Here is a 23,257-nt window from a genome sequence, read left to right as displayed (position 1 = left end):
AGAGAATCCAGATAGTGTTGGTAAGCGTCTTTGTGGGCATTGTCTTGATTATGTGCCGTGATGCAGGAAAACCCAGGCCAGAGTGGGCAGCAGCCCCAGTCTCTGCTTTTCTGCTTATTACGGTAACGGAGTAGAAATGACAGTAGCTAAGACACTCCCGGCCGCTGGCCTTGCGTTCCCAGCCATGGAAAAAAAAAATCCCTCTTTAACCTTCAGAAAAACAAAAACCTCAAGGGGCTGCTTCACCCTAGTGCGTCCAGGGAGGAGGAGGCGCCACAACAGTTTCAGATGCACTTAGGACCAACCACCAATCTCCCCTAATTCCCAGTAGAGCTCACTGGTCACTCAGAAATCAGCAACAGACAGAAATGTGTACCCAGATGTCTACAAGGCCTGCCCCTTCCCAGCCCGGCTTCCAGCAGGCAGCAGTTTTCTAGTCAAGCTGCTTCTCACTTCTAAAGCTCCACTTACTTAAGGGAGTAATTGTGCTACATTCAGGCCCTAAGCAGCGGGGACCGTGGCCACGATATCGCTCCCGGAAGCCAACGTATGGTGTTGGGGATGTGGTCCTGTGGTGCATCTTAGTGCTTTTGGAGGCTGGCGAGTCCTGAGGGACAGGCTTCAGGTTAGCAACAGAATGTTCCAGCTCCTAGTAAGACAGACTCCAAGATGATGGCAATGGTAGCATTATTCTCCCTCAGACTTTTAATTTTGTGAATGCTGGGAGAAATTGCACTATTATCAGAACAGCATTTCTCAACCTGTGGGTCGCGACCCCTTGGGGGGGTTGTCACATATCAGATACCCTGTATATCATATCTGTGGGTCGCGACCCTTGGGGGGGGTGTCACATATCAGATACCCTGTATATCATATATTTACGTTACAGTTCATAACTAACAAAATCACAGTTACGAAGTAGCAACAAAAATAATGTTATGGTTGGGGTCACCACAACATGAGGAACTACAGAGCCAGAGCGTCAGGAAGGTTGAGAACCATTAATGATGTCAGGTTGCTTTTTTTTTTTTTTTTTTTTTTTTTTTAATCATTTGTTTGGTTTTGTCCAGGCTGTGGATTTAATGTGACTAACAGTAATCCTACCATATGCATCAACGACCTCATCGCAGAGTACAACAGACAACACAGGGCCAGCCTGGAGCCCTTACGAGCCGACTGCCTCATAGCCAGGGCCGTAACTGTGCTGGAGAAACTGATAGACACATTTCAGGACCAGGGGCCCAATGGCGTCCTTCCGCTGTATTACAAATACTGGGTGCACAGGTCAGTGCCCGCCGCGCTTTCTTTCACAGCTCCTGGCAGTCAGCCGAGCGCAGGTCTGGATAGTTGGTTTTTCTTTTTTTAACTCTGGGGGTAGGGGAATGTTGGGGGGAAAGTGCAGTGATCACAAACTTAAACAAGTTGGCCTAGCCAGGAGCAGAACGTGACACTGAGAGCATCTAGAGCAGGTTTGGTGTGAACTGTGAAGAGGCCGGTAGTCACACCGAAGGTAGAACCTTCTAGATCTCAAAGCGGGATCCCTCATGCATCAGTGGCAGCCACACCTGCACCCAGGATCCACTAAGTCTACACTCAGCTCCCAGAGTCCTCCTGCAACTGAGGTGGGACAGCCACACGTGTGTGAGACAAGCGTCTACCCTTCCAAAGCGTTAGCGTCTTTGAACGTAAGGAGGGAAGGCCTGGTGGAGTTGCCTTCCCCTCCCATTTTCACATGGGTTCCAAGGATTGAGTCTGTGTCATCAGGCTTGTGGGCAAGTACCTCACTGCCTAGCCATATTGCCTGTTCCTATATACTGCTTTTTTTCCCCCTTTCTTTGTTTTAATTAATACATATTAATCTGAAAAAGTAGTAGATTTTTGCTATGAAATCTCACACATGTTTACAATATAATTTAGTCATATTCACTGGCCCCATTGCCCTCTCTTGCCCCTCCTTACCCCTTTGTTTCTCAAATAGCCCCCCCCCCCCACTTTCCTGTCTCTTTGTACATCGTGTTTAGAGAGCTCAGGGTGGGGAGGGGCACAGATCACCAGTAGTAGGATCAGAGGCAACCTGATGTGGTCCATAGAAGTCCCTGCCCATTTCTATCGCTGTTTTCACAGGGACAGAGAAGGTCAGAGGTCGCTAAAGTAAGTCTCAGCCTGTCCCCAGGACCCTAGTCCCTGTAATGGATAGTTCCAGCCTTCCCTTGCCTCCTGTGACCGCTGTGCCTGTGTGCTTCATTTTCAGTGGTCAGCAAGTCCGCCTGGGCAGCGCCGAGGGGCCGCAGGTGTCTATCGTGGGCCTTGATGACTCTGGGTTCCTGCAGGTCCATCAAGAGGACGTCGGGGTTGTGACTGTACATCCAGACGGCAACTCCTTCGACATGCTGAGAAACCTCATTGTGCCCAAGCGACAGTAGCTGGGAGCGCAAGTCCTGCAGAGAGCTTGGATCTGCCTCGGCGGCAAGCCACAACAACAAAGGGAGCTCTGCCCAAGCACTCTGCTTGCGTGGCTCTTGTCTCTGACTGCCTAGGGCCTGGGAAACTGAAGCAGAGTCGGAGGCCAGTGCCATGTGTTAACCCTTCAGGTTGCTGGTTCCCTGCACACCTCCTCGCCCCCAGGTTTGGGGTTTGTTTGTTTGTTTACATATATATCCCTGTGGGTTTAATGGGTGTTTGAAGATGCATCTGGTGAGGGCTGAGTGGAGATTCAGTTCAGCTTGGAAGCTCAGTTTGCCTTGCACAGTGTGAAAGTGCTCTTGCCCACACGGGGCTTCGACCTGTGTTTACTGGGGAAAACGAGGAGCAGAAGTTGGAAATAGCAGTGAGATGACAGTGCAGATGTTTCCCAAGTAGCTCAGGCCTTCAGCCCTGCTGCTGACACAAAGAACGCCCTCCGCTCAGGCGAGCGCTCAGTCAGAGGTCCTCCCGGAACACGGCGGGCACTGTGGTTTTGGTTTGTTTCTGGGGGTTGTTTTTTGTTTGTTTTTGTTTGTTTGTTTTTTTCTTGAAGTTCTTCTGCTGTGGCAGTCCAGTAACACTGGGCTGAAGAACAGCTGCCGCGAGCAGTTGCCATGACCTCGCAGACTTTTAAGCCATGATGACACCTTCCTTGGAGGTAGATGCTCGCCCAGGCCAATGGAGGTGCGGGCTCACTCTTCTACCCACACAAGGGAGGGTTCTCGGAATTTTTAAGCAGACTAGTCGCAGGCGCAGGCTGTTTGGTAAAAGTAGAGCGTTCCCACAGGACTCGGTGCTCAAGCAGGACTGACTGTGTGGACTGCACCGTAGTCACGGTCTTCTGCCACCCATTTCCTTACGTTGTCATGGAAGAAAGATACTGACACTAAAGCCATCAGTTTGGAGAGGTGTATGTATGTGTGAGTGAGTGTGTGTTTACACATGCGTGTGTGACTTTAAAGGAAGATGGCCAGAATCGGATGTGCTAAAAATCTCCATGGAAGAACAAAGGAACGGAAGCCTTTCCAGGTTTGTTTCCAGATGTGGCCGTGCTTCCCCACACACCTCCCATCTCTGTGGGGCTTGGGAGGCGGGCATACCCCTGACTGCCAGCCTGAGAGACCCCATTCCTGCCTGCTCTCCCTGCTTCCTGCCACTTGCACCGAGTTAGTGGAAAGGAAGCGACTGGACAGAACACTTAGCTTTGAACAAGATCCCCTCACCATAATGAGTACCATCTTTATCCACGTCTTGTGTAGTCAGGCCAACTCCAGACACCTGAGGTTCTCAGTATAAAAATCCATCTACAGAAACACGAAACAAAAGAAAATTTAAAAAACAAAGCCAGGCATGGTGGCGCACGCCTTTAATCCCAGCACTCAGGAGGCAGAGGCAGGCGGATCACTGTGAGTCCAAGGCCAGCCTGGTCTACAGAGCGAGTCTAGGACAGCCAAGGCTACACAGAGAAACTTTGCCTAAAAAAAAAAAATCCATCTACCTTCAGCCTAGCACAGACAGCCCTATTTGAAGCAAAAATATCAGAGCGAATGACACAAGCCTGACCTGTGTTCCAGGGAATGTAACTTTAAAAGAACTTAAAAGTAACTTTTTTAGTTCAGATTTTTTTTCCTTAATTCATGCAAGTTCAAGTAAAACTCTACACCGCCCCAAAATTACAAACTGACTGACCCTTGAGAGGATGTCTGTAAAATGTCATCCAGACTGAAGATCCCCAGACTGGCGTTGCAAGCTTCACTCTTCAGACTTTGTAACGTAAGGCCCGTCTCTCTCAGGACGGCCATTGTTACATTTTACATTTCTGTGGGGGATTATTTAATGAAAAACATGCTATGTTTTATTTTAAACTGAAGGCCTATTCTGGATAGTTCTACTTTGGGGAAAAAATGTTATCATTTAATTTCCTTTCTGTAAGTTAAAACTAATGAAAGTGTGGTCATGTCAGAGCAGACAGAGATGTTCTGGGCACGGCGATCGGCCACTGAGTAGTCACACTGCTTAGGGGTGCTCTCGCCTACGCAGACATGACGCTCCATTGTCTTGAGAGAGACAAAATAGCCTTGAAGCAGATCTGCATTTTCCATTGGCCTGGCTTTGCCTCACATGAACCAAAGACTTCAAATTCCACATTGTAGAGAGCATCCTGCTAATGGGGCTGGGAAGGCTGCCGCTCTAGCTGCTGTGTGCCAGGAGCTGCAGGGACTCTGTCAGTCTCAGGGGATACTTCACTGTCTCCTAACCTTGAGATGTGGCCACCTAGCTCGGAATCTGCATGTGTGCTGTAAAGCAGGCTGCTCCTGCTGTAATGCTGCTAACGTGCCTACTCCCCTAGGCGTTGGAAGGTGCACACAGCAAAAAATGGGTTCCACGTGGCTCAGCTAGAGCGATGATGAAACCCTAGGGAGGGCTGGAAGTGGTGGACCTGTGTCCTGTTGCTCTCATGCTCAGCGACATGACCCCAACCCTAAACCTGTCAGAGGCTTGGGAAGATACACACCCAGTGAGGGGCCACAGACTCTGGGCATCCCACTACACCTAGTGTGGGATGTCATACAGTGTGGTCGTCCCCTGGCCTGTCCCACCTGGTAGCTCCAGAATGCAAGAGAGGATCTTAGGGGCTTTGCTTCCCAACCTGCCAGAAATGGGACATCCTCGGTCCTGGTTCATCACTATGCATCTTTGAGATAAAAATGTAAATTTTTTTTTTTTTTTGTAGCTTTTCAAAGATTCATCTCTGAAAAGAATGACTATAAACCAATGCCTATAAAGCAAGTCTACCAAAATAAACGTTTAGGGTTTTCACTGTGGCTCAGGCTCAATCTTGTTTTAACACTCCCTCTCCGCCCCGGTTTCATTACTAAGAGTAGTAGCTCTTGCTTTCTGTGTGTGTGTGTGTGTGGATATGTATATAAACATGCTTTTAAGGCAAGAATCGTGCAAGAATTCAAGAACCTGGTGCTTTGTGAGTTTTTATGTATTCTTGCCCAAAAGGAAATCTTACTGATGGGAAGGAGCAAAGTTCACAAAGGCCCAAAGTATAAACAATTCTTTTCTGTCTGTTTTGGTTTGGCTTTTTGAGGCAGGGCTTCTCTGTGTAGCCCTCGCTGTCCTGGACTCACTCTGTAGACCAGGCTGGGCTTGAACTCAGGGATCCACCTGTCTACCACGCCCAGCCAGCCAAATCCTTCAGCTGAAATGAGAGGGAGATTTAAAGTCACCACCTCAACTCTGTTCTTTTAGGATCTGTCTTTTGTGAAAACTGATATTTTAACACTAAATAGCACACTTATGTTTGGGTCAGCTTGAGGCTTGGGCTGGCGGTGACTAAAGGCTGCCAGTCTCCACGGTTTCAGCTGAAAATGTTCTGACTCCACTGCATTAGAGCGACTCCCACGCTCTACCCAACTGCCTGCAGCTCTGGTAGGTTAAAGCATGGATAGATTTTATAGGTGTAGGCTGTTAGACACACAGCTCACACCACAGAACACCTACACACCCATACCACACACAATCACACACAGACACACACACCACACACACACATACCACACTCCACCCCTCACTCACGCCACACACACACACACACTAACACCACTTACATACCACATACACTCACACACAGACACACACACCACACACACACACACACACCTCGCTCATACCACACACATGAACCATACCCTCACACCACACACACTCACCACGTATACCTCACATACACACGCATGAACCACTCACACACACACTCCACTCATACCACACACAAGTCCCGTACACACACACCACCTCACACCACACTCACACCATATACACTCACACTGACACCACACACACACACATCTTTATGGTGGAAAGGAGATAGGCCTACCATGCTTCTGAAAGGATGAGGCGTGGGAGTGAGGGGTGGGGGTGGGGGTGGGGAAAACAGGCCCTCCCACCCCTTCACGTTTCTGCAGAGGTATGAATGGAATGGCTTTTCTAGAAAGGGGCTTCCAAGAACATAAAGGAATTCCTTTCCCTGGGAGGCCCTGTGCAGGACCAAAGGCTTGAATTGGGCTTAGGCCTCAAGTGCATTTGATCTACCGTTTTTGTCAACATGGCACATCTTAGGTAGAGCCCACTGTGATTTTCTTTTCTTTTTTATTTTTTTATTTTGTGAAAGGAGGGCATCATTATTAAAAGTCTTCCTGTCTGTCAGAGCCTCAGAGTTGAGAACCAGTGTGAGGACAAGGGTGACAGTATTGGGTTGCCATGGTAACTGCTTGGCAACTTTGCTTGAGTCCATAATCTCTGGGAGCCACTTTGGCTCCCGAGGAATCTTCTTTCCTATTCTCAGTTATGGAAATGGGTGATGTTTGCCCAAATAAGGAAATGTTTACTAATATGCATTCAAACTTCTAGGGACACAGACTCCCCTATGTTTGTTTATGTCATAATTTATGAATCTGTAACTGGGTCATCTTTCCACTCACTAGTAAGCATCCCTCTCGTCCCATGGACACAGGTAAGCATGTAAATGGCACTTTGTTGGAAAATGTTGGTGCTAACACCCACAGATCAAACATAGACCTTCCAAAAACCGTGGCTTAGTTGTGAGGCTCATGGGCATAAAGGATAACACCTTGGCTTGTTACCATGTGTGGACACTGAGCATCTAGTGAGGCGATGCTGGGTGCAGACGAGGGGTGTGACCCAGTGCCTTCCACATAGACTCCTGGTCCTAACCTCGCCAGCACTGGAGAGAGTAAACAGGGTCCTCACTGAGTGACACAGGAGGCTTGCTGAAGCTCACATTTTTATAATTCTTGATGGCATTGATTCTAGAAGGATTAGTTTAAAAGAAACAAGGACAAAACAAACAAACAAAAAACCAAAAAGTGGAACCTTTCCATCCAGGTAGGAAGTTTCCTAAAATACAGGTTGGTTTTTTTTGGGGGGTGGTGATGGTGGTGTTTGGTTGGTTCGTTGGTTTTTTTGTTTTGTTCTTGTTTTTTGTTTTTTGTTTTTGTTTTTGATTTTTGTTTTTGTTGTTGTTGTTGTTGTTGTTGGTTGGCTGGCTGGTTTTTTTGTTGTTGTTTTGTTTTGTTTTGGGTTTTTTGGGGGGGTTGCATTATAATTTTTTTATTAATTCATATTACATCTCAATTGTTATCCCATCCCTTGTATCCTCCCATTCCTCCCCACCTTCTCCTTTCACCCTACTCTCCTCCCCTATGACTGTGACTGAGGGGGACCTCCTCCCCCTGTATATGATCATAAGGTATCAAGTCTCTTCTTGGTAGTCTACTATCCTTTCTCTGAGTGCCACCAGGCCTCCCCATCAAGGGGACATGGTCAAATATGGGGCACCAGAGTTTGTGTGAGAGTCAGTCCCCACTCTCCACTTAACTGTGGAGAATGTCCTGTCCATTGGCTAGATCTGGGTAGGGGTTTGATGCTCACTGCACGTATTGTCCTTGGTTGGGGCCATAGTTTGAGCAGAACCCCTGGGCCCAGATCCGCACATCATAGTGTTCTTGTAGGTTTCTAGGACCCTCTGGATCCTTCTGTTTCCCCATTCTCCCATGCTTCTCTTACCTAGAGTCCCAATAGGATGTCCTCACCTCTATCCCACTTTCCTGGTAAGTGAAGACTTTCGGGTTTTGGGGGGGTTTTTGAGACAAGGGTTTCTCTGTGTAGCCTTGACTGGGCTGGACTCACTTTGTAGACCAGGCTGGCATCGAACTCACAGCGATCTGCCTGCCTCTGCCTCCTGAGTGCTGGGATTAAAGGCGTGAGCCACCATGCCCGGCTTTCTTTGGTTTTTTGAGACAGGTTTTCTCTGTGTAGTTTTGGCTTTCCTGGAACTCAGAGATCCTCCTGCCTCTCCTTCCCAAATGATGGGATTAAAAGTGTGCTCCACCACTCCCAGACCCACATAAACTGTATTTTTAAAGTAAATCTATCCTATATTTCCTGTATAGAGAAATTAAAAGTAGCAGTCAAGGCAGATGTCCAGGTCAGAACCATGAGAAAATTTTTGAATAGTGATTTTCTTTTCTTCCTTTCTTTCTTTCTTTCTTTCTTTTTTTTTTTTTTTTCCCCCCTTTCATACTTGGGTTCAAACCAGCATCTTCTGCCTGCCACAGAAGCACTGGGCCACTGAGGTACACCTCTAGCTCTAAATAGTGACCCAGAAGAAAAATACACACACTCGTAAATAAATCATAAATGTGAAACAAAAGTAATGGAAGTTTATTTTTAAACACTGCTGGTGCGTTTATAAAAAGGGTCTCCATTCACCTGTTACATGTGACATGTTCATACAAAGCTCTCGCTATATAGAAAATGCTTAAATGTTTACACCATTTTCATTACATCCCTTAAGCATGTTTTTTCTTCCGCAAGGTGCAGTCTGTTCAGGTTTCCGTATTGCACATGCAGTTTAACTAACTTTAGTAGTTCCTACTTGCAGCAAACACAAGCATAGGACTGGCAGATGTGTGCCGGCTGGAAGGACGTTGCCAGGAATTATACTTGACGGGGTCATTCTCCTAACAGGCCTGGCTCTCTCTCTCTGTATATATAATATATATATCTTCTTTTTGCATTTAATGCCTACTCCATATATTTTGAAGGTGCAACTTGTAGGTATCAGCACGAGTTCTTAACAGCTCCGGATTGGTGTGCTTCTGAAGCTCGCCCATGTCCACACACACAATAAGCTTGCGCGTTCTCCTCCTTAGCCTCCGCGTGTTGGTTTTTGTGTTTTTAAAAGGATTAAATTTAAAAATGAGATGCATGGGTGAGTTCAAAGACAGCAGAAACTGTTGTCTGCTCCTGGGACTTACAAGGATAACATTTTGCATTTACTTAAGTGTCCAAAGGGATTTTGAAGGGACTTCCACCCTGTCTCCAACCATCTGGAACAGAAGACTGGGGGAGGGAGCTCTCCTTAAAGTGGCATCCTTCCTCCAAACTGCGTGCAATGCCTTGAATTCCCATTGTGGGGCCTCGGCTTGCTTGACTTAATGGTGAGGAAACAAAGATCCCAGGAAACTGGGTAGTTTAGGGTCACAGGTTGGCATCAGGACTCTGGAATCTGGCCCCCCTGAAAACTGGCCCTTGGCGACAAGGATAGGCGGTCCCTTTTCCCATCCTCCAACTGCGATCCAATCCTCTATGCCTACGGTAAAAATCTAAAAGTCGGCTGCGGAGTTCTATTAAAATAGTTGTCTCTGTATAAATTAATTTATATCGTGCATATACAGTTCGCCCCTCCATCAGCTGGACCTGGGGGCAAGGATGTGGGGGGAGTTTAAAAAAAAAAAAAGGAACCAGAGAAGACCTGGCCTATGGCTTCTCCCTGCGGGCCGCCCTGCCGAGTGAGACCGGCCCTGGCGGGTCACCTGCCGTTGGTGATGATGACCGAAGCGCCTAGATAGTGCGGCCGGGACGCACTGGGCGCAGAGGCGGCAACAGGGCCGGGGTGTCGGGGTCGCAGTGGGCTGGCAACCTCGGGGGCTCCGGGGCCGCAGGCCAGGCCGGGCGCAGCGCCCCCCAGCGGCCCGCGGCGCGCCAGCACCCGGTGGTAGTTGAGCAGCACGAAGGGCAGCTGCGCCGGCGCCTGCGGCTCGGGAGCGGGCTGCGCGCAGCACTCCGGGGGCGCTCGGGCCAGCGCCAGCCGGGCTCCGTCCCGGGACGCCTGGCGTGTCGCCTTAGCGGGGCCCAGCGCCGGCTCCTCGCAGTAGTGGCCGCAGCTCGGGAAGCTTGGGGGCGCGGGGTCCTCGCCGAACCTGCGCGCAGCAGCGGCGGCGGGCGCTGCGGGGTACAAGCAACAGGTTAGAGGGTTGCACTAGGAAGCCGCACACTCAGAAACACCCCAGTCCTCTGCTCTAATCCGAGCCACACGCACCCTCAGCCTTGCCGGGCCTCAGGAGCCCTTGGCTTTGCACAGAGACACGCGTGCCCTTAATCATATACGGAGAGCCACACGGTTCTCTACCAGCCGTGGTACCACACGGTCCTCCTGGGTCATGCACTGAGTCACACGTGCAGGGCCACATGGTTCTCCATTACACACAGCCACAGGCACCCTCCATCAAGCGCAAAACTACTCAGTTCTCCTCCATCCGGCCACCCACCCCTTGTGCAGGCCAGGCCAGCGCAGTGCAATCATGGCCACTGCGACATAGTTGGAAATGTGCTTGGAGCTTTAGAGCAACAGGTGGGATTCATTCTAAGTAAAACGCTTAAAGTAACAGAACCAAATACTCCAGGGTGTGGTCAATATTAAAATATGCTCCAAAGCCACCCGGAGCTAGTGGACACCTTGCTGGCCAGCAGTGGTGTAGAAGCAGGACAGTTCACAGTACCACAGTCTGTGTGTGTGTGTGTGTGTGTGTGTGTGTGTGTGTGTGTGTGAGTGAGTGACTGCCCTGTGCTGGTTAGTAGGCTCATAATTAAAAGTATTAGCCAATGCCGGTTCAGTAGCTCCCCTGAGCTTTCCTATGAGGCCTTTCTTGTCTTTTAATACTAAAGACTAGGAAGTTGGTCACAAATTGCCTCAAATTAGCACCTTTGGTCCTCCCCTGCCCCCTTTCTGGTCAAATGTGACAAGCAAGCAGGTGCCTACTATTTTTGCTTTAAAAATAGTAATAAAAGTCTAATTCTGTGTGTTATATCATTAGCCAATCCTCAGAATGATAAGTCTGCCTCACATGGATGTTTACAAGGCCCTTCACTTGTTCTTTGCCTGGCTGTGAGGGGCCCTTGCACAGATGAGTGTTGGGGATTCAGCCATCCCAAGGTAGGGATCATGGCTTCTGGGAAAGGCTGGGGCCAAAGCAGGGAGGCGCCAGTGCCTGGTGGGGCCTCGTCTCAATTGCGTGCTTGTGAAAACCGTGTTGTTCTGATGATCACAAAGGCCGGATTTCTCCTGTAATTGTCCCTCAGATCTGGCCGTGAAATGTAGACTGATCACAATATGGGGTCAGATCCCCAGAGTCTGAACAGAAAGCAAAGCCAGAGAGACAGAATGTGGGTGCAAGGAAAGATGAGAGAGACGTGTGTGTGTGTGTCTGTTGGAAAGAACACACAAGGGAAACACGTTTCCCTGAACAACTGAGTAAATGCTGATGGTATCTTTTTTTCCTATGGCACAGCATCCTACAGTGACATTTACCCTCATTTAAGGGTTCCCGCAGACAATCTGCAAGGACTTTCTTGGTGCTCTGAGCAGTCACCAGGTCTTGATGCAATGGCTTATATCTTCCCACAGTTGGCCGTCAGGCTAAACTGACCTGGGCCTGGGATCTCCTAGTGAGCAAAGGGAAGTCTCAGGGCCCCACACAATGGGTGGCTCTTCCCACTTACTTGCTAACAGGAGAAGTTAAAAGGTCCTATGTTGTCACTGAACTAGCAATGTACTGCCAGGCACCTAGAATGTGCTAAGCAAGCTCCCCACAGAGGCTGCAGTCCCATTTTACAGAGAAAAAGGCGGAGGCTCGAAGAGCTCATGTCAATTGTTCTGTGTTCATGGTTTCTGTCCCCCAGGCCAGGAATTTCTACTTTGTTTTCTGTAGTTTGAAAACCGGTCTAGCCGAGCATGGTGGCACACACCTGTAATCCCAGCACTTGGGGAGGCAGAGGCAGGTGGATCTCTGTGAGTTCGAGGCCAGCCTGGTCTACAAAGCGAGTTCAGGACATCCAAGGCTACACAGAGAGAAACCTGTATCGAAAAACCAAAAACTAAAACAAAACAAAACACCGAAAAAATGAAAACAAAAATACAACTGATGTAGGAGAGAACCAATGTCTCTGTCATCGACTCTGAGATACAGTGAAAAGACATCTTGCGGATGGAGCTCTTATGTTGTCAAATGTGGGAGCTGGTTTGGAAAATCACTTTTGTCTCCCCGTGGAGTTACAGAGGGACTGGGCACTTGATGCTGGCTCGGTGTTCTTAGGGAGTGCAACCCAGTCCTCTCTCACTCCAGAAGCCATGATTGGCAGTAGGAAGCATGGTAATTCCTACTTAGAAGCAGAAAAAGCCAGTTTGCCTGAAGTGTGAGAACCCTTTCCCCATCCACCACCCACCGCTACTGATGCTGGAGCCCTCCCCTTCCCCTCGTGCAAATAAGACCCACCTTCATAGTTTGGCACAAGTCCATGCCGGGCAGCAGTCACAGGAGGCTCAGAAAGGTTTTTAGCTGGCGATGGGCTGCTGGGCACTAGGGGGTTGGCACAATGCCATTGGCACTCGCTGCTGGCTGGCAGCGTGCTCAGGAAAAAGCGTGCCACCTCACACGGGGATCCTTGGGGCTGCCCGAACTTGGCGGGCAGTCCTGGCTTCTTGCTGCTGAAGACGTGAGAGTCCAAAGGGAAGTGTCCATAATGGTAGGAGAAGGGGAGGCCATAGGGCGGCCCGTACAAAAGGTCGCTGCCTTCTGAATGGAGCTGCTGTTCTGGAGGAGCTGGGGCATTAGTGTGGGGACTAGGTCTCCAGTTTCCCACCTGGCTGCATTCCAGTTTGTCCATTTGGAACGAGCTGTACTGCTGCGTGGCAAGAGAGACAAATGAGAGGCCATCCAAGAGGCCACGGGTAAGCTGCCTTCTCATCCCACAGGGCAGGATCTTAGGGGCCCCACCCCACGCTGGCGTTGGCCTGACCCCAATGCTACTGCGAAGTCCCCAGGTCCCGACTGGAAAGATCTTATCCTCCAAGCTGACCACACACCAGGTGCTTGTGGACACCCGCCACTTCCCAGAACTCACCAATGACACTATAAGAGGAAACATTTTTCATTTTGATAGTACCATAAGCCACGCGAGGTAACGCATGCCTCTCCTCCTTGCTATTTGCGGGACCTTATCTCACTGTGCAAGGACATATAGTTGACACCCAGGTGTCCTGAGCTCCCACATAGATGCCAACTTGCCCACTGTGTGTTACCTGTGGAGGGTATGGGTTCGTCCTCAGCTTTGTCTTCATCTTCGTGTTTTTGGGTTTAGCTGATTTTCTAGGTTCTTGTGAGGTAGACAAGGCGGTTCTCCAGGAGTCCTGAGACTTAGAAGTGGCTACCTGGTCCAGAGACAGCTGAAGTTCCTTGTATTCGATATCTCTGGAATGCAGGGGTGGGCAAGTCACTCCCAGCAGCCCAGGCATGGAGGAAAAGCAGGTAGGGCAGCTTGAGGGTGGTGACCCACAGAGTTCAAGAGTGAAGGGAACCCATTCTGCCCACACCTAGTTCCCAAGGGCACTCTTGACCACGGCGAGGGGTGGGCATAGTGACTAGGCAGAGGTGAAAGGCAGCAGCTCCGTGACCCACTGTCCCTGTTGGTTTGCATACCTGGGGCCCAGCTGTTCTCTGTTAAGTGCCCCCAGGAGCCTGGTGGGATAGAGACAGCTCCTCACCTCACCCTCTCCCACATGCACTCATGTCTAGTCTGCAGAAGCAAGTTGACAAGGCCACATTCTAAAGGGAGAGCAGCTACTAAGTGCTGCCATCCCTGGCTGGTGTAAGTTAGGGGCAGAGGCATTTTCTCCCACGTATGTTGCAGTGTCATCCTCCTAAAGCATGTGGTAGCCTGGTGATCATTCTGTGAAGGAACCTAGGCTCTGAACCCTCAGTGTCCAGGACACAAAGAAGGACCGTCCTCTGGCTGAGGCTGTGGACGCACATAGTGAAAGTGAGAGCCAGAGTGACTTGCTCTACAATCGCTTTGGTGGACAGGACACTACGCCGTGACTTCTAGTGGACTTACACGCACCTGCCTCTGAGGCCTTTGGAGACCCATTCCTGGAGTCCCAGTACAAGGAAGGCTGGTGTGGGAGTTAGAGGCTCGCCTGAACTAATGACAAGACTGTCTTGAAACAGTTTTGTTTTTTTAAATTTCCAATTAAACTTTGGAGTGTTTCAGGAACCAAAAACTCACCATCCTTGGGAAGAGAGGAAGATGTCTGTCCCTGACGCCAGAAGCACAGACGCGTGTGACTAACACAGGGCACGAGTTCACGCTCTGTGGACACTGGCCCCTCTCGTGGGCTCTCTACTAGGATCCAAGCTATATCCTGGGAGCGTCCCCGCATCATCCTTACTACCACTCCCTGGCACATGTCAACAGTTGGGACATCCCAACCTACCAGATTATCCCAGTATAACAGAAAGGGAGACAGTTCTAGAAAGCAAGTGGGGTGGGAGAGGACGCTTCTCAGAGCGGTGTGACGAGGGATGGAGGGAGAGAGCAAAGATAGGAACAAATATGGTGACTTACGTGAGGACATAATTGACACTCACGATGCAGTGGGGCCTGGAGGAGCGGCTGTTGTGCACCACGGTGGCGTAGCTCTGCACCCACACCCAGCCGCCCAGCTTGGACAGCAGCCGGTAGTACTTGGTGGTGACCTGGCCCTTCACTAGAACTGCAAGCACAAGGTGACATGAGTCCTGGGGCCTCCAGAGGTCCTGCCCTACGCTCTGACGCAGAGCCCTCTAGGGCAGAGGACCTTTGAGAACTGGGAATAGATGCCTTTCACCTCCTCCCACTCATGTGCATGCACTCACTCACGTGCATGCACTCACACTCGAACACATGCACGCATGTATATGCGCGCGCGTGCACACACACACACACACACACACACACACACACACACACACACACACACACACACACACACCCCTACACATTTGCAGAGTCCCCACAGTAGCCTTTCCCCTCTTGTTAAGAGCCCTGATTTAATAGTCTCTGCTTTCACTGGAGAAAACCACCCCCAGACATCACCAGTACCTGCAGAGTGGTGAAATCCAATTAGCTTTTTAGTATCCAAAATGTCCCAATTACATTTTAATCCCCAAAACCTTTAATGGGCACAGGAACTTAGTTGTTTAAACAGAATGCTAATTTCCGTGCGTGCAACCAAGTGTCAGATTGGTGGTGACACTTGCCATCTGTCGTGCCGTGTGTGTCACCGGGAACCGGCTTCCCTACTGCCGTTTATATTTCTTCCCAGTTACCCATTTTCCTCAGACTGTTAATTTCCTGTGTTGCGCACACAAGAAAGCCCTCTGCTTAGTGACACAGCTCGTGAAGATTGAGCCCATGAGCCTACCTTCTGTGCCTGGGTGCAGAGCTGGGCCGCTGAGCGGTACCCCCAAACCTCTATGCGCCCATAAACCACCACTCCCTGCAGCAGTCTTCAAGGAGGGAAGGGAAGTGTCCAGAGCTGCAGGTGGCCAGTGGTGAGCAGAAAGCTGAGCAAAGGCATGGCAACTATTTTACCCCCAGTTCTAGAACATTCCTGCTTGTCAAGGCAAGGCTGTCCTGGGGCCCCTACATGGAAACCACCCAACAGAAACCAGGGGAAAAGGCCAAAGGGGCTGAGGCTGTGATGGGCTAGCTGGTACTAACACACACACACACACACACACACACACACACACACACACACACACACCAAGGTGTGCATCCAACTCAAACCCAGTCCTCACACTGAGCTACAGAGCCCAAGACCCCAGTCTGCCCAGCACGCCTCAGGCTCTCTGCTGATCATGATGGATCCTGTGTCAGCCGCAGTAAAAACCCGGCTGCTTCAAGACTTTTGTTTGTTTGTTTTTAAAGATTTATTTATTATGTATACAGTGCTCTACCATTAGATCTCATTACCGATGGTTGTGAGCCACCATGTGGTTGCTGGGAATTGAACTCAGGACCTCTGGAAGAGCAGTCAGTGCCCTTAACCTCTGAGCCGTCTCTCCAGCCCCCACATTTTTATTCTCCATCCCCTGTTTCAAGACATTGGATGCATGGGGAAATGCATGAACCAATAGTCAACAGGTTGTCAGCCCCGCGTGTCAAAGGCAATGAAATACCTGAAATATCTGTGATTTGTTCTTAAATATTCGGTTCTTAAAATATTTGGGATAAACTGGCTCCATTTTATCCAGCCAGGCATGGTGCCTCACACGTAATTCCAGCATATCAGAGGAGCACCATAGGTCTGAGGCTAGCCCGGAATACAGGGTGAATGCCAAGCTAACTACAGAGTGAGACTGTGTCTCAAACAGACAGACACACACACATACACACAGATACACAACACACTTTCACACACAAACACACACACCAACTTCATGAGTCAGCTTTTTGTGGGATCACACTAAGGTGACAGCTGCACAGTGGCCATTCCAAAACCCACTGAAAATGGTTACAAAGTTGGACTTTGTATTGTGTGACTTTTATTTAAGAAAAAGGGTGGCAAGCGGTGCCAGCTTATCTGTGGTGCCGGCCCATCTGAGGGATGTTGGAGGACTCAGAACTTTCTAGAAAGCAGTCCGGTGACTCACTGAAGCCACATACTTCACTTGGAGGGACGGGGTCTGCGGGAGTTGCACACGATGAGAAGGCTGGTGTGGAGAAAGATTCACTGTTTAAAGTTCAAGGCCTCCCTGGGAGGGGCCCGGGTGCTCGAGGGGGAGGGCTCTGTGCAGACTCTGCGATGATTGGCAGGGGTCTGTGATCCTGGAAAATGCACGTGGTGCAATGGAAAGAGGCTCAGAAACGAGCAGAGTGTAATCCTAATGTAAAAAATGGTGCTGCGGGCACACGCCCACACAGACTAATTGTGATCTGCTCCCAACCGTGCCTCAGTCTCCTCTTTTGTACAAGGATAGTCACAGTCCCTAGCACACAGTTACAAAGACTAGAGCATTCCTATGAGGAACTGTGGCCGGCAGATGGGGCTCTGTGCACATTCTTATCTGACTGGCTTTCCGTCTTCTAAAGTTCTAACAAAGGAGTTTGAATTTTCTAACCAGAATGAAAAATCAGTGTTTTGTCTTAACTTGGAAAAGTGTTTTGTGTGGGAGGTTAGGAAGCAGAAATATACTCAAGGCGCCAAAGCCTTTAAGAACATCTGTAGAGATGCATGCCATGTAACAGCCACCACACCCTGCTGTGTAACAGCCATCCCTCTGACCCTGCTGTGTAACAGCCATCCCTCTGGCCCTGCTGTGTAACAATCATCCCTCTGACCCTGCTGTGTAACAGCCATCCCTCTGACCCTGCTGTGATAACAGCCATCCCTCTGACCCTGCTGTGTAACAGCCATCCCTCTGACCCCTGCTGTGTAACAGCCATCCCTCTGACCCTGCTGTGTAACAGCCCTCCCTCTGACCTGCTGTGTTAACAGCCATCCCTAACAGCCAACCCTCTGACCCTGCTGTGTAACAGCCATCCCTCTGACCCTGCTGTGTAACAGCCATCCCTCTGGCCCTGCTGTGTAACAATCATCCCTCTGACCCTGCTGTGTAACAGCCATCCCTCTGACCCTGCTGTGTAACAGCCATCCCTCTGACCCTGCTGTGTAACAGCCATCCCTCTGACCCTGCTGTGTAACAGCCATCCCTCTGACCCTGCTGTGTAACAGCCATCCCTCTGACCCTGCTGTGTAACAGCCATCCCTCTGACCCTGCTGTGTAACAGCCATCCCTGCTGTGTAACAGCCTCCTCTCTGCCCTGTGTACACATCCCTCGACCCTGCTGTGTAAACAGCCATCCTCGACCCTGCTGTGTACAGCCAATGCAACCAGCACTGCTATGACAGCCATTCACCGCTTTCTCTCAGGATTAATTCTGGCTCCTCAGCCGACTTGCTTGCCAGGGTGGGATCCATGCTCTTGAGCATGAGCAAGGCTGTGAAGCATGCGCATTTAACGTGCTTCCATTACCTCATCTACGTCCCCATCCCCATGACATCAGAGGAAGTGACATCCTTATGAAATGGGGGTTACCTACCAAGTTACAAAAAGGGCCTGCACCCACAGCTGAGGTAGGGTCACAGGCGTGTCAAAGACTGTACCCGCTCCAGGCTGAACTGTGCCACCCACACCTTGCAAACCGAAACTCTCAGTCCAGTACCACGGAACACAACTGACTGGAGTCAGCGCCTTAACAGAGATAAATACAGTGGCACGAGCTCACAGGGTGAAGCCCTTAGGCCTGACCCGTTGTGACCAGTGCATTTATAAGACAGTAGGATCACAGGAGCAGACACGTGAGAACACGGGGAAGGTGCCAAGCGGAAAGGCCTCAGCAGGACCCAGTGACAACACCTTGAGCTTGGACTTCGAGCCTCATGACTGTGGAGAAATGAGTGTGTCTTCTGTAAGCTTTGTTGTGGCAGCTCCTGGGAAAGGATCTAAAAAGCAGGAGTGGACGGGGCCTCAAGAAAGAAGTTAGGTCACTTCTGTAGGGTGTTGAGGAGCCAAGTGCAGCTATACACGTCTGTGACAGGAAAGGCAACAGCCTTGGGTGGTGGTGAGGGGAGGGGGGAGGGGCCTCAGCACCTTCCACTCTTCCTAGAGGAGGGGCATGGGGGGGAGCATGCCCCATGGTTGTGAAGGTGGCTGTGAGGCTGCCCAGGTTAGTCAACAGGGACCTCAGACAGGGAAGGTGACAGGGAGAAGTGACACTTGTGCAGAGGAGAGGCTGGGAACGGGCTGGACAGTGGAGGAGGAGCCTGAGTGGGGACTAGGAAGTCGGTTGGTGCTGGCTGGCAGCCACTTCCAGCTGCTGGCACCTGCTCTGCTGCTACAGAGCCCCGTAAGCAAAGCACCCCCTGACCAGACATGGAATGAGTCAGGGGATTAAAGTCACTCACAAGCAGCTCTCAGCAGAAATGTAGAAATGGTGGCCACTCTTTCTTCTTTTACCTCATCAACTCTGAGGCAGGGCCTGCCACGGCTCCCCGAGCACCCCAGGACTGAGAGCAGCGGCCAGTGGGGTCCTATGCTTTTCTTTTGGAGACAAGGTCTCTCTCATGTATCTCAAGCTGGTTACAGACTCTCTCTGTAGATAAGGACGCCTAGAGCTGGGAGGCGCACGCCTTTAATTCCAGCCCTGGGGGCAGAGACAGGCAGATCTCTGAGTTCGAGGCCAGCCTGGTCTACAGAGTGAGTCCAGGACAGCCAAGGCTACACAGAGAGACCCTGTCTCAAAATAACAGAAAAGAAGATGCCTTTGAACTTCTGGTCCTAGCAGGGTAGTGGGGACGGAACCCAGGGCCTGTGAGTCTGGGTTGCCTGCCGGCAGTGTCCCTGTCAGAGTTCCCTCAGGCTTGGCAATATCCGGAGAAAGGAAACTTCCCATGAGACTGCTGGCTTTCACATTTGCGAACACACATGCGCATATATGTTTTCACATATGTGCACAAACATGCACACACACACACACACACACACACACACAGTCCCTAATTCTTCACCTCTGTGTGCCAAGGGGCAAGGAATTTGGTGTAAGAAATTCAGTCTCAGCTGGTCCCTATGGACCTGAGAAGAGGGAAAGAGCCTATCTTGCTGCATTCACCAACGCCTGGTCACACTGAGTAGCCAAGAGGGCTGTGCAGCCCCTGGATCTGCCACCTCCAAGGACACGAGTAAACGTCCTCTCACATCTCTTAGCTGAGCCAGAACAAGACAAGCACGTAGCCCAGGGGCATAACCCAGGCCTCACCTGGATGGCCCCAGCTTGTCCACGAAGTGTCCTAGGACCTGCCACGGGCCGGATGGGGCTGGACAGGTGGAAGATGGAATATTTCATTCCACCCAATTATTCCCTGTATTCCTAAAGAAAAGTGACCTGCTCCAAACCCTGAGGTGCCCACACTGCCTCCATGGGCAAGTCAAGTCACTTGGGAAGCCAGCCGACGCCCCCTATGGTAGAGCATAAGCTGTCTCCAGCATCCCAGCATCCCAGCGGGGCGAGACTCAGTCGCTGAACTCTGCTGGGGTTCGGCTTCCAGTTCTGCCTATGTGACCACAGTGCATCCCCTCTCTGAACTGCAGTGCCCTCAATGGTAAAATGAAGACTATGAACATAGGGTCCCTCCCACTGGGTGGCAGGGTACTTAATTTCTTACTCCGAGGCCTGGCTGTACACCAGAAGGCCCCACACTGTTCCTGTGCTAATGCTCCTGGTATCCATAACTGGAGTCAGGATCTCATAGATTAGCTGGGCCTTCCAGTCCACAGTTCAGAACTCAGGCCACTGGGGTCTGCCACTGTCACTGAGACCATGCCCGGGAGTGGTAGGGAACAGGCAGCAGGGGCCTACGCTAGCAAGGGCAAAGGAAGTCATGCTGGGCTTTAGATTCACACATATGTCTGCCCCAGGCAAGAGGCATGTCCCCTCCCTGCCCTTCCTGCCTCCACCCTGGCCAGCTGCCCCTGGCCCAGTGACTCGGTACTCACGGAGGTGGTGGGCATAGCGGAGGTGGAAGGTGTCACAGCCGTGCACATGATGGTACAGTGTCTTTTCAATCAGGTCTTGCGGCTCATAGCCCGTAAGCTCCGTCACCCTGTGGGAGGACCGTGGCTCCATGAGTCAAGCTGCTCTTAGGAAATTTCCTTTAAATCAGTACTTGCTTTGCCAACTAATCAAATGCAGAAGAGGCCCAGGGGTGGGGGTGGGGATGTGGATTTTGGAATGATCTTTTCTACAGGAAGAAAAATCTCTGGATGATAGCTTGGGGTATGGTGTAGAATGTTCTGGAACTGCAGACTACAAGCATGCCTGCGATGGCTTAGCAACAGAGCTCTTCTCGAACTCTGCCCATCTATGGACATTGGTGGGAAAGTTTTGATGCGAATATTGAAGTAGGCGCTGGGATGGAGAAGAGGCTCTCTGAGGGTCTGCGGAGGCTGCTTTGTGAGCCTGTTTTGCTCTGTGTGTGCGTTAATGCAGGCAACCCCCATTTCTGTCCTCCAGTGCTGGGGTTAGAGGCTGCACAGCCACGCATGACTCCTGGGGATCTGCTTACACAGCAGACACTTTGACCACTGAGCCATCTCCCTGGATCTTTTATTTATTCAATCCTAATAAAATATACATCCCATAATATTTACCATCTTACCATTTCACGTGCATGGTTTAGTTGATTGACTAAAGACACGTTATCAACAGTCACCCTGTACTGTGCTCCTCCCACACTGTCTGGTCATCCTCAACAGAAGCTCCTCACCTTAAAAACACCACCAGGCCTTAGTTCCAGCCCTTGTCCCCCAATGAGCTTCCTGTCTTCTTTAACTTGCATGTCCTAAATTAGAATGAGATTGTGTGTGGCCCTCTGCCTTCTGCCTTCCTTCACACGGGATAACATGTTTACGGTCCACTGCCATTTGTAGCGTGTGCCAGAACATCCCTGTCTATGACTGGATGCTATTCTATTTCCTGCCGATACCACGTTTTGTGTCTTGTTTATTCGCTCGCCTGTTCATGGGTGCTGAGGTTGTTTCCACTTTTTGGCTTCGTGCTGGCTGTTTTAATTGCTGCTCTACCCTGGGTACTGTTCGCCGGGTGGCTGGTCTCCAGACCTTACAGTCGGGTGGTCCCTACTACTGACAATTACAGAGTGGCTGTTTAAGCCTGGCATCCATGGAGGATTATCCTGCAGACCCCCCAGAAAATGGTGCCGTGGCTGAAAATATTCGCCTGGAAGCTGAAGCTCTCGGTCTCCTCAAGAAGTCTTTCCCAGTGTGCCTGTGACACGATCCTTCTCCTCCGAACAAGCCCAGACATATTAATTTCCCACTTCAGCACTTCGAAGAGAAATGGCTGTCAGCAGCTAAGCCCTTGTCAGTACCACCTCGGGCTGCCCTTTCCATGGTGGAAGTGGTATGGCTTCACAGACTTGGCCCAATCACACTGAGAACTGTGTCCTTGAGAGAGGTAGGTGGCCCTAAGCATGTTGGTGACAGATATTTAAGGACAGATGAAAGGGCAGAAGGAAGGACTCTGAAAACAAGGTGGCAGTGGGGAGAAGTCAGTGCTGAAGATGAGGGTGGCGCGGGCGTTGGGGGCTAGTGAAGAAGGCGGAGATGGGGGGTGGTTTGGGGGGGTTGGGGGCTAGTGAAAAAGGCTGGCATTGAGGGCCCTGCTTGCCGGCTGTGAAATGCTAGCCACAGACAGAGCTGGGGGGGGAACGTGACCCCGCTGCCCGGACCCCCAATCGTGCATCTCTCAGAGCGGCAGGTCTCCTTGGAATGGCTCTCCAGTTTGGCACACATGTACCTGTGGTGTTTCTCTAGGATGGGGAGGGAACAGGGCTTCAGGTGAGCGTGTGGGGGTGTCACTGGCTCCTGCTCCATTCGGTCAGTGCTCTAGAGACTTGCCCAAGGGCTCCCCGAGAGCTGCAAACCCAATAGTGCCTGACTGGGTAGGAGCAAAGTAAAGACAACTGACTCCAGAAGCACCCCAGATGTCTCTGCAGCACAGACTAAAGAGGCTTCTGGACCACTGAGCTGATACAGCGAGGGCACGGATGTGGGGAAGAGTCAGAGACATGCGCACCGTGTTCTCATCAAACCACTCGCCAACTTTAAAAACTACAGGTCAGGGGAAGGGCTTGGCAAGATGCCCTCCTGGGTTTGTTCAAAGCCAGTGTCTGTAGACCTGTCAGAAGGATGTGCCAGACCCCAGACATCGCTGGTCTCACCCAACCTTAGCCAAATTACTAGCTACAGTTTCAGAGCGAACACCACAAAACCCCAAGGATCCAAACTTCAGGTTAAGCCGGGGTTCAGTTGTGCTGGGATTGTGCCTGTGGGTGGCCAGCAGCTGCTCCCCTAGCCCTACCACCCTTGTCCTGTAACTTGGGGGACCTCAGGCCAATACCCTCCCCACCATAGTAGCTCCTGACTATTGCCGTCCTCCCAGGCCTGGCTCTAGCCCAGAGGTCTTTCAAGATCACATTACTGCAATAAAACAGAAATGCGAGCAACGGTGAAGGGTCCAGACC

The 23,257-nt window shown here is 50.7% G+C and overlaps 2 protein-coding genes across 2 annotated transcripts in view; one reads left to right on the top strand and one right to left on the bottom strand.

The window, feature by feature from the left end:
• The window catches only part of Hlcs (holocarboxylase synthetase), a 142,859-nt gene extending 140,401 nt beyond the window's left edge, over positions 1 to 2,458 (top strand). The window contains exons 8-9 of the mRNA XM_051150284.1: positions 1,071 to 1,284; positions 2,252 to 2,458. Of these exons, the coding sequence (XP_051006241.1) occupies positions 1,071 to 1,284; positions 2,252 to 2,423 (386 nt within the window). The 3' untranslated portion in view covers positions 2,424 to 2,458. The remainder of the gene's footprint in view (positions 1 to 1,070; positions 1,285 to 2,251) is intronic.
• Positions 2,459 to 9,411: 6,953 nt separating this feature from the next.
• Sim2 (SIM bHLH transcription factor 2) overlaps positions 9,412 to 23,257 on the bottom strand; it is a 40,576-nt gene continuing 26,730 nt past the window's right edge. The window contains exons 7-11 of the mRNA XM_051150285.1: positions 20,712 to 20,818; positions 14,737 to 14,884; positions 13,415 to 13,583; positions 12,609 to 13,017; positions 9,412 to 10,281 (exon numbers count right to left, since the gene is read on the bottom strand). Coding sequence (XP_051006242.1) covers positions 9,866 to 10,281; positions 12,609 to 13,017; positions 13,415 to 13,583; positions 14,737 to 14,884; positions 20,712 to 20,818 — 1,249 coding nt within the window. The 3' untranslated portion in view covers positions 9,412 to 9,865. The remainder of the gene's footprint in view (positions 10,282 to 12,608; positions 13,018 to 13,414; positions 13,584 to 14,736; positions 14,885 to 20,711; positions 20,819 to 23,257) is intronic.

The sequence above is a fragment of the Acomys russatus genome, chromosome 8 (assembly GCF_903995435.1).
Source record: "Acomys russatus chromosome 8, mAcoRus1.1, whole genome shotgun sequence".
Taxonomy (NCBI): domain Eukaryota; kingdom Metazoa; phylum Chordata; class Mammalia; order Rodentia; family Muridae; genus Acomys; species Acomys russatus.
The sequence above is the reverse complement of the archived record's forward strand: the minus strand, read 5'-3'. Positions and strand labels throughout refer to the sequence as shown.